This window comes from Fusarium falciforme, chromosome 9 (assembly GCF_026873545.1).
Source record: "Fusarium falciforme chromosome 9, complete sequence".
In the NCBI taxonomy this organism is placed as follows: Eukaryota; Fungi; Ascomycota; class Sordariomycetes; order Hypocreales; family Nectriaceae; genus Fusarium; species Fusarium falciforme.
In genome coordinates, this window is record NC_070552.1 from 1360215 (window position 1) to 1370303 (window position 10089).

The 10089-nt window shown below is 53.1% G+C and overlaps 5 protein-coding genes across 5 annotated transcripts; 2 read left to right on the plus strand and 3 right to left on the minus strand.

The window, feature by feature from the left end:
* Positions 1–187: 187 nt before the first annotated feature.
* On the plus strand, positions 188–2218 carry NCS54_01130900 (LCCL domain-containing protein; the record flags this gene model as incomplete). The annotated part of the gene is made up of 1 exon (XM_053156589.1): positions 188–2218. The coding sequence occupies one exon, from the start codon at positions 188–190 to the stop codon at positions 2216–2218; it is 2031 nt and encodes a 676-aa protein (XP_053012564.1).
* A 505-nt stretch (positions 2219–2723) lies between these two features.
* Positions 2724–3536, minus strand: NCS54_01131000 (Abhydrolase-2 domain-containing protein; the record flags this gene model as incomplete). The annotated part of the gene is made up of 1 exon (XM_053156590.1): positions 2724–3536. The coding sequence occupies exon 1, from the start codon at positions 3480–3482 to the stop codon at positions 2724–2726; it is 759 nt and encodes a 252-aa protein (XP_053012565.1). The 5' UTR covers positions 3483–3536.
* Positions 3537–3905: 369 nt separating this feature from the next.
* On the minus strand, positions 3906–6614 carry NCS54_01131100 (Spindle pole body component; the record flags this gene model as incomplete). The annotated part of the gene is made up of 2 exons (XM_053156591.1): positions 3906–6491; positions 6543–6614. The coding sequence occupies 2 exons, from the start codon at positions 6612–6614 to the stop codon at positions 3906–3908; spliced, it is 2658 nt and encodes an 885-aa protein (XP_053012566.1).
* Positions 6615–7050: 436 nt separating this feature from the next.
* NCS54_01131200 (Hypothetical protein) lies at positions 7051–8397 on the plus strand (the record flags this gene model as incomplete). The annotated part of the gene is made up of 4 exons (XM_053156592.1): positions 7051–7198; positions 7254–7514; positions 7568–8186; positions 8241–8397. 4 exons carry the CDS (start codon positions 7051–7053, stop codon positions 8395–8397), a joined length of 1185 nt encoding a protein of 394 aa, XP_053012567.1.
* Positions 8398–8705: 308 nt separating this feature from the next.
* NCS54_01131300 (Hypothetical protein) lies at positions 8706–9961 on the minus strand (the record flags this gene model as incomplete). The annotated part of the gene is made up of 2 exons (XM_053156593.1): positions 8706–9727; positions 9916–9961. The coding sequence occupies 2 exons, from the start codon at positions 9959–9961 to the stop codon at positions 8706–8708; spliced, it is 1068 nt and encodes a 355-aa protein (XP_053012568.1).
* Positions 9962–10089: the final 128 nt, after the last annotated feature.

Genomic DNA, 10089 nt, shown 5'->3' on the forward strand with positions numbered 1-10089 from the left:
CTCGGCGATAAGATCCATCAGTGAGATTCTCCACCCGCTGGCTCCGCTGGGCGGGCATCGGGTGCTCCGGAAAGGCAAACCCTCAGTCCAAGTCCACGCCATCGCCAAGAAGGCGGGCTGAGGCGACTCTCTCTTGCTTCCGCTGCTTCTCCGCCTCTTCCTCTACTTCTTAACAAGACCACAAACCATGGTGGGTTATGACGAGGAAGAATCACAACCTCTAATGGCCGGCCACGACGAAGTCGACATCGAAGTCAGGCCCGTTAGTGGCACTGACAGCGACAGCGAAAGAGACCAACAACGAGAACGAGGCACGCGACCAACCGATGCAGGCCATCCGGACGCACCGCTCGAGACACAGTCGAATCTAGAGATCGACGACAACGATCCCCCTACACCGCGCTTCATACAAGACGAGGGATCGTGGAAGCGCTGGAGATGGGTCCCGTACCCCGTCCGTCGAGTTTGGAAAAAGGTCACCAAGTGGTCTCGCGGCCCTACGAGTCCTCAGCCTCATCGCATTAAGCCCTTCTTCCCGATTGTCCAAGAGTACCCTCTCTGGCTCGTCGAACGATTCATCCCCAAGTTCAAGCACCGCGCTTGGCTTGTCTTTTTCTATCTCTCCATATGGGTCGTCACATTTGCGCTTGTCAAGCGCAAGGACACCATCGCCAGCGAGATTGAGGGTTGGGGCAGGCCCCAGACTATCGGCTGCGGCGTCACATACTGGGGAGCAGGAAACCTGTGCGGCATTGATGGAAGCGACTGTCGCCCCTTTAACGGCACTGGGTTTCCGTTCAAGTGTACCGGCAATTGCGAGGCCTATCATGTTCTGAACCCCAGAGCTGTGGGAGATCAAGAGGTCATCTATCGATCCATGGTCGTGGGAGGTCCTTCGACAAACGGAGATGACGATGCCGTCTACCGCGGAGACTCGTTTGTCTGTGGAGCTGCCATCCACGCCGGTGTCATCTCCAACGCGAGAGGAGGCTGTGGCGTGGTTGAGCTGGTCGGCCGCGATAAGAACTATGTCTCCTCGAATCGCAACGGGATTAAAAGCGTAGGTTTTGACTCTTACTTTCCGCTTTCCTTCCGCTTCACTCAAGGCATTGAATGTTCTGCGGCCGACATGCGATGGGCTCTGCTGGCTATCTCGGCCGTCTTTACTGGTCTCCTTTCGCTCTTCACCAACTCGCCGGCTCTGTTCTACTTCCCAACGTTCATCGGTATTTTCTGGACAGTCGGCATGGCGTCGAACCCGCCCCCATATTCGAGAGTGCCAGCTCTCTTCTCCAACCTGATCGGCAAGTTCCTGCCCGCCATGTTTTGCGCCTGGGTCATGTACGACAAGATGGGCATCCGGCGGACTTTGCGTGGTCTAACAGCCCAGGTCGAAAAGACGATTCTTTGGTTGGGCGCCTGCTGGGTGGGAGCCATGGAGAACTACACGCTCAGCTTCATTCCTATCCAGAGGCTCAACAAGCACGATCTCGACCAGCAGCCGGGCGCTAGAGCCGCCCTGGCCATGATCATCCTCCTATTGATCGTCATCATCTCGATGCAGGTGTGGTTCTTTAGGCAAGAAGGACGCCTCATCAAGTATTTGAAGCTCTACATACTGTTTGTGGGTTCTATTCTCATTTCGCTTGTCATCCCAAAGCTCAGCTTACGACTTCACCATTACATCCTTGCTCTCCTGCTATTACCGGGGACAAGTATGCAAACACGACCATCATTACTGTTCCAGGGGCTTCTTGTTGGCCTCTTCATCGCCGGCATCGCGCGATGGGGCTTTGATCCGGTGCTGCAGACGTCGGAGGAGCTACAGGGCGACGCGCAAAAGGGCACCCGTCTCCCTGTGATTCCCACGCCGGTTATCGACCTTGCCAACAGCACTGATACCTTGTCGACCATCACCTTCAAGTGGGAGGAGCCGCCAGACCAGATGTTTGACGGCATCAGCATCTTGGTCAACGACGTGGAACGGTTCAGGTCGTACTTTGGCGACGAAGACCAGGAGCGTAGCTTCGTCTGGAAGAGAAACAACACCCTGGATCTGCCGGAGTACTTTAGGTTTGCATACATGGATGGCAGCGACAGCGGAGACTATACCAAGGCCGGCACCTGGACGGCAGATGGCGAGTGGCAGAAGATGAGACCGGGTCCGTCGCGGGTCAAGGCCCGAAGTCTGGAAAGAGACCTGCTGGTCCGGCGTTGATCATGATACACGTCTGTTTGGACACTTGTGCTTGTGCATTTACTGCTTTATACCACAGATCACTGTCATTTACACTAGGTATTGGCGTTGGGTAGTCACGTTTCAGGGACGAATACCATGCTTCTCGCCAGTCTTTTGAGGCTGGCTTCACGACACTCTCTTGACGACAAAAATGTTTGTATTTGGTTACATGTACTTCTATCTTGAATGGAGTAGATAGGTTATTCGACAGACATTTATACCAGCTAGGTATATCTTGACATGAAAATCAAATGGATAGTTAGAGGGGGCCGTATAAAACTAGCTTTGCCTTCTAGGCTTTCTCTTTTCTTGTGCCGAGACTAGTGTTGTGTTTAACACCGACTAACAAGCTCATTTTTGGTCTCGGAACTGCTTCAAACGAGAGCATCTTGGCTAGAAGTACTTAAGATCCAGCCATATGTAGTATTCTATATCCCATATCCCTAATCTTCATGATCGAGCTCCTTACACCAATGCCTGGCCACTACCACCCACCGCTCCTTAACCTATCCGCAAAGAATTGCATCAAAGGCAGCACCTCCTCTCTATTGCTCGGCATAGCCACTTCGCGTCTCTTCCACTGCACAACTCTCACATCCTCAAACTCTCTCTTGACCGCGTCAACAGCGTCCTCTTCTAGTTGACACACCAACACGCTTGTCCGGCTCTTCTCGCGGCTGCTGATTGTAGGCACCATGGACTGTGGCAAAGGTCCACCGATAGAGACTACACCCTTAAATTGAGATCCCTTCTTCTCGCCTTCGGTGATATCGGTCACGCGAGCTGGTTGTCTGAGAGAAGATGCCAGACCCAACGCAAGAGAACCACCCTGACCAAATCCAAAGAAGATGATATCGCTCATCTCCCACCCACACTTTTCAATAAGCACCTCCCCAATCAACTTATCCATAATTGCCCTCTTCGCCCTCTCAAACCCAGGATCATCAGCAAGCTCCCCGGTGCCGGGGTCCACAGCCAAGTCGTCACCCCAGTGGAAGCCTGGCCTCTCAGACCCTAAAAGCGCAGGCGGGAGGACCTCTGTGCCGCGTACGGATATGGCGAGGACGCCGGGGAGGTTGAGATTGCGGGCGAACGAGGCAAAGGGGACGTCGTGGTCGCCGAGGCCGTGGAGGAGGATGAGGAAGGTTGTGGTGGACTCTGGCGGGGAGGGGAAGTGGAGGGTATGTGGGAGGGAGGGGAGGAGGGGGGAGAAGTCGGCTTCTGTGGGGATACGAGGGGGCATCTTGTCGGTTGTAGCTTTCTGAGTTGAGTTTGGGGTTGTGATGATTGAGATGTGATGGTGATGTTGTTTTGTGGTGTTGAAGATGACGGTAGAGTGGGGCTTGTTTGGGTTTGCTTGTACAACATCCCTGACAAGGCATCACACTTTATAGATAAAACCTGCAGCTCAACATGAACAATCGTCCATTATTTCATTAGTAGGAACCATAATGAATATGTTTGATAGCCACCCTTGAGAGGCCATTCGAGGAAGTAAAAGCAGAATATGACGCTTGAACTGAAGCAACATATCGAACAATGGGCTCAGATTAACCTTTCAAGCATGCATATTCTAATGGCTTTGGAACCTTTCTTGGAACAAAAAGTCTGCGAACTCATTTATTGGTGAGGACGTAAATCAGCTCAAGGGTATCATATTCATTCATCACGAAAATCCCATCTTCTCCTCCCGACATCCCGTCTGCAGCATCTCAGCCAAGATATCCCACTTTGCCGATTGCACATCGCTCGCCGCCCTCGCCACGCTCCGCAACCCACCGCACACGAACCGCAAGTGTCTGTCAAAGTCGGCCTTGATCTCCTTGAGGGCCGCCATGAAGGGCTTCCCCCGCCGCGGCCGTCCCCTTGGCTCGTCTAGGTCAGAGTCGCTGCTGTCGACGTATCTGGACTTTAGACCTGGTGTTCCTGGCGTGGGGGAGAGGTCTCTGGCTGAGAGCCGTGAGACATGCTGCATTCTCTGTGCCTCCTTGGCTGCGTTGGCTGTCTGTGCTTGTTCCAACTTGATGGCGAGGTCAAGTATGTCGAGAAAGCATTCTCGAATAGGGGTCAGCCGACTACCAAGACATGCCTCATCAACAACTTGCTTCATGAAAGCAGCATGCACGGCAATCATGGCGTCCACATCATGAGCGCCTCGCATCTCTTGTCTCATCTTTGCGCAGTTGGGCGCTAAGACCAGCGTCGCTAGATACGTCTGAAGAGTTGTGCAGAACCAGAGGAGGTTGTTGCGCAACGAATAATAGAACGCCTCTTCATCCCAGTTCTCACCATCTGTCCAGTAACACTCGAGCAGCTTTCGCTTATGCAACACATACAGAGCCCTCTTCAGCTGTAGAAGCAGCGCAAATATGGCGTCATAGTGCGCATTGCTGTCTTCTGTCAAGATCATCCGGATTGGCCAGGCCAGTCGATAATTGACTCTGATGGTCGGCAACGCAGCTTTGACCGAGTCTCGAGCTGACAAGACAGGGATGCGCAACCCTCCAGGAGTCACATTCACAGATACTCTCGTCATGTCGACGAGAGACGTAAACGCCTCCTGTGCCACACTCGTGAGGCTGTAGCGGTTGTGCCAGCCAGTATTCAAAGTGTCCAGTTTGTCAAAGAGGTGGCTTGTCCAATGCTCAGTTGCAGAGCCGTCTGACATGAAATAGAGGTGCTCCATGGCGTCGAGGGCAGACCAGAGCCCACACTCCTCAAACAGAGCATTTCGAAGTGTTGTAGAAGTCGTGTTGTACTTGGTCTGTATCCATCCATCAAATGCCGCATCAAATAGTACCGAAAACGGTGCCAGATCAAGACCTTTAGGACACAGAGTCTCGTAGTCCAACGGAGGCTCCTGTACAGTCCACTCTGAACTCGTCGATACCCAGCGGCCCAGCCGCTTCAGGATGACGATGTTCTTGCCAGCATTGAAGATCTTGGCAGCCGCTGGTTGAAGGAACTTGGGCGCATGTAGCTTCCTGTCCGCTGATCGACGGAGTCTGAACTGTTCTCGCCAGATCTTGCTTGGAGAAACTTGGCTCGGCGCTTCTGACACGAAAAAAATCTTGTCCCCTGGAATGAGCTTGCCTTCTTCCATCCAGAGGCGAATCGGGCGGAGGTAGACATTGAAGCACTCGACAAAGATACGTGCCAGAAACTCGTAAATATCGAGCTTTCCAGAAAGTTGTGCCATGCTGGCTTCATCAAAAAGTAGCTCCAGGTAGCGAAACGTGCCCAGGTTTGGTACATCCTGAATCTGAGCGATGATACTTGAAAGCGAATACAGCGGCTCAAGGTCAGATACCAGATCCCTCTTGATCGCTAAAAGACTGACAATGGCGTCTTCCTTAGGAGCAACGAGTTTTGCTTCTATATTCGTCAACCTCCTGTCAAGGTCACGAAGCCTCATGGCCACTGTATCCTGGAAAACCTGCAGATGTGATGCACGCTGCGGGCGCTCAATGAAGCTGCGCAAAACGGCAAGCTGTCTCCCTGCCTCGGAAAAGTAGCTGATCAGAGCCCGGTGAGTGTCCCAGACAAGGTGCGCCATCTGGAACGCAGGATTCGCGGCGCCGTTTTCTCTAAACAGCGTCGTGTCAAGGCCTTGAAGCATGAACAAGACCTCCCGGGCAATGTGAAATTCTGTCACGGAGACTTTTCGCGCGTGGCCGTACGCGTCTGTCGGTTTCTCATGCCGCCATTCCTGGGCTTCTCGTATCTGGTTGAGTTGGACAATGTCCTCGGAGTGGATGATCAGGTCTTCTGCTGTCCGACCGAGAACTTGGACTTCTGAAGGATCGGTGCTGGCCTCGGACTCGCTCTTGGAGTCGTCCTCATATATCTCATCATCCGAGCTGTCGCTGTACTTTATGGACTTCCATATCGCAGCATCCTTTTCCCAGCCATCTTCCTTGGCGATGTCTTCCCAGCGCAGTTGAAGCCCCGCATCGTCCTCTCCCGTCTTGAGCAAGTCCAAATCGCTCAGCTTTGAGTAGTACGTCGGTTGATCCGAGAGTTCTAATAGCAAGAATAGAATTTCGGGATGGAAGTTTGAGGGTGTTTCCAAGAGGGTCCCTCGTCTCTCATGGAGAGCGTCGGCAAGAGCCTCACGGCCATTGACGCGGAACCGCTCTTCTAGGCCATCGAGTTGATGTTCGACTTCGAATTGGTTCGTCCGAAGATATTGGTTCGGTCGCAAGGTCCGTAGCGTTGCTTCACGTTGAGCTTTGAATCGTTCAAGGTTTGTCTATGCATAGTCATGAGCACGAGGGATCCATCAAGACCCGTTTGAACGTACCTCGGCAGATCGCAGAGTAATGGCCTCCACTAACTCTCCGGTGAGAGCACCCAGCCTCGCAGCAAAAGCCATTCTCGCCTATCATGTCTCACGCATGACTAAATCGAAATGGCGAGGATATCATGACAATGAAGCTATCTCGAGGTGGGGGATGGGGAAGCAAGCGTTGGCATGACATTGAAGCGCGTCTGTCGCGTCAAAGCGGCTCCACTAGCTTCCGGTGTTTCTGATTGGTCCATCTGGCGTGACATCAGCTTCAATTATTCGAAACCCCTTTCATCATCCCTTCAACTTTGTTTCTTGTTTACATTTTGCTGTCCAAACAAAAGTTAATTATCAAGGGCAGTTCCCTAGCCGTATGCTATCTCTCTAGGGATCGTGCTGTTTGCTTGTCTTGTTCCTCATGGCTAGATAAACAGCTTCTCTTGTTCTTTTTGGTCGTCAGCTTGCTTGTAGCGAACCCCGGTATCCTCTTCTCCGACAGCGATTCCACTCCTTCGAGACGAAAATGACGGTTGCGCGGCCGGTGCGGGCGTTGATCGCCGTGGGAATTATTCTCTGGTGCTTCTTTTTGTTCCAAATATTTGCTCCCTCCTGGGGTTTGACAGGTCCTGGGGAGCGCTATTCCAACTTTGAACGAGACCCCAATCTTGATCGTAAGTCGCAGACTTGAGCCTACGCCACCAGATACTAACCTATCCTCTATCGCAGCTACCGACGAACCGGAAGGCGTACTACATCGAACGAGTCCGAGATATGCGCACGACGCAAAGAAGACGGAGCGCATCGACGCCACCTTGCTGGCGCTCGTCAGGAACGAGGAGGTGGACGCCATGGTGAGCTCGATGCGCGATCTCGAGCGCACATGGAACTCCAAGTTCAACTACCCGTGGACCTTTTTCAACGACAAACCTTTCACCGAAGAGTTTAAGCGCAAGACGAGCGCCGTGACAAAGGCCAAGTGTAACTATGGTAGGGAGATGGACGATATCAAGGGAGGAATTCATGACTGATTGTTTGATTAGAGGTCATCCCCGCCGAGCACTGGGACGCCCCGTCTTGGATAGACAACCAAATCTTTGACGAGTCGGCCAAGATCCTCGAGAAGAACGGCGTGCAGTACGCCCGCAAGCTGTCGTATCATCAGATGTGTCGCTGGAACAGCGGCCTCTTTTACAAGCACCCGGCCCTCAAGGACATACGCTACTACTGGCGCGTCGAGCCCAACGTGCACTTCTTCTGCGACGTTGATTATGATGTCTTTCGCTACATGCACGACCACAACAAGACGTACGGATTCACCATCAATCTCTATGACGACCCTAAGACTCTGCCCTCTCTGTGGCCCGAAACGGTCAAGTTCCTCGCCGAGCACCCCGACTACATCCATGAGAACAGCGCCGTCAAGTGGGTTACAGACGATACTCGTAGGCCGTCGACGAACAAGAAGGCTCAGGGCTACTCGACTTGTCACTTCTGGAGCAACTTTGAGATTGCAGACATGGAGTTTTGGCGTAGCAAGCCCTACGAGGACTACTTTAACCACCTCGACCGTGCTGGTGGTTTCTTTTATGAGCGATGGGGTGATGCTCCCGTTCATAGCATTGCCCTGGGTCTGTTTGAGGACTCTAGCAAGATTCACTGGTTCGTACAAGAACAATCAGGACTATAACTTCCTATGCTAACTACTGCACCCAGGTTCCGAGACATTGGATATCAGCATATCCCCTTCTTCAACTGTCCCAACTCGCCAAAGTGCAAAGGCTGCGTAACCGGCCGTCTCACCGACGGCGAAGCCTGGCTACATCGTGAAGACTGCCGTCCCAACTGGTTCAAGTACGTTGGCATGGGCTGAGAGAGCCAACCTCTCGAAATTGTAATCTTGTACGAATCCACGTGGATATGATTTGGAAAAAAGGGTTTGGGATTTTCACGGTGTTTTAATCATTGTTGGCGCTGGCGGAGACGACTAAATGTCGAGCAATATTGTGTGGTGTACTCTTTTTGCGACGGAGAGTCTTGTTCTTTCTTTGTATGAGTTGGAGTATATGCCCCCTTGACGATGATGGAAACTTGAAGAATAGACGAAGCCACGTGTGATCAGCCAAGCTGAAGCTGAAAGCGAGATTCGTTCGTGATTATTCCCAGTGCCTTGATATATATCTATAACGCTCCAAATACCGTCACCACGCCTGATGTCCCACCGACGCAGAACTGATCTCCCCAGCCGTCCTCTCTCCACGCCATACAGCTGATGATATTGCTTCTCGCCTTTTCTTTGCCGTCTCTCCCTACAACCTTCTTCCTAGGCACCATGCCCTCAGGTCCCCATGGTATCGTCACCTTGGCTGCCAACTTGCCCGTCAATAAGTCCCAGGCCCATATCCTCCCTTGCCCTTCAGGCGCAGGCTCGCCAGCCATAGCATCACCGACAACAACGTACTTTTCCTTGTCGCCCAGAAGCGCCTGTAGCCGCACATCCTCGTTCTTCCATCCAGGATCCGCATATGCGCGCAGACAGGCACCATTATCGCGGTCCATGAGCCGCAGCTTATTATCAAGACTTCCAACTAGCATTGCCCGTCCGTCGCGTGTCAGACTGAGGCTCGTGACGGGTGCGCCTATGACATCGGCCGTCACGCGACCCATGCGGATATCGTAACTGCGTACCCTTCCATCAACACTCCCCACGACGACTTCGGGTCCGCGCACGACAAGAGACGTCACGGCATCGCGCGCCTCTTCGAGCACCTGAATAGGTTTGAAGCTGTTACTCTTGGTATCCCACAGTCGCACAGTGGTATCAAACCCACCACTCACGACGATAGAATCCCCATCGCCAGCAAAGCTCACACAGTTGACACGCGCAGAGTGGCCGTTAACATTACCGCCAAACCGCCTCGTAGTAACAGCAGTAGACACGTCCCACAGAAAGATAGTGCGGTCGCCACCAGCCGACACGAAGCGCTCATTGTCAGCAGCGACGGCAAGACTCAACACCTCGTAACCGTGAGCGGCGTAGGTCTGGATGAGACGGCCCTGAGGCACGGCGGCTTTGCTGCGGCGGTCCTCACCGGGGACGGCAGTGCTGGGGAATGGGTTGTAGAGGCGGATGGATCGGTCCGCGGAGCCGGTGAGGATGTATGTGCCCGGAGAGGCCGAGTATGCAAGAGCATGGACCGGCCCTTTTTTGAGAGAGTTCGTGTCAGCGCATGATAGAGTAGGAAGTAGGCAACCTTTTTTCTTTCTCCACGATGGAGACGAGCGCCACACCGGAAGCTGAAGGTGAGGAGGGCCTTGGTGATGGCTCCATGGTGCCTCCCTCGTACGAAAGGGGCCGAGAGTGATGGGGAGGGGGTGTCGAACAACTCACCATTGGCGCCCAGGAGGTGAGCAGCAGGCTCAGCGGGAAAACCCATGTCGAGAGATGGCGCAGTCCATTATCCCAAACTCATGAAACCTCGATGTGATGTCGGGAAAGCGCCCTTTTTTCTAAGCTGACGGCGGTCCAGACGATGTTGTCTTGTCTTTGTCTCACGCGCTTGTC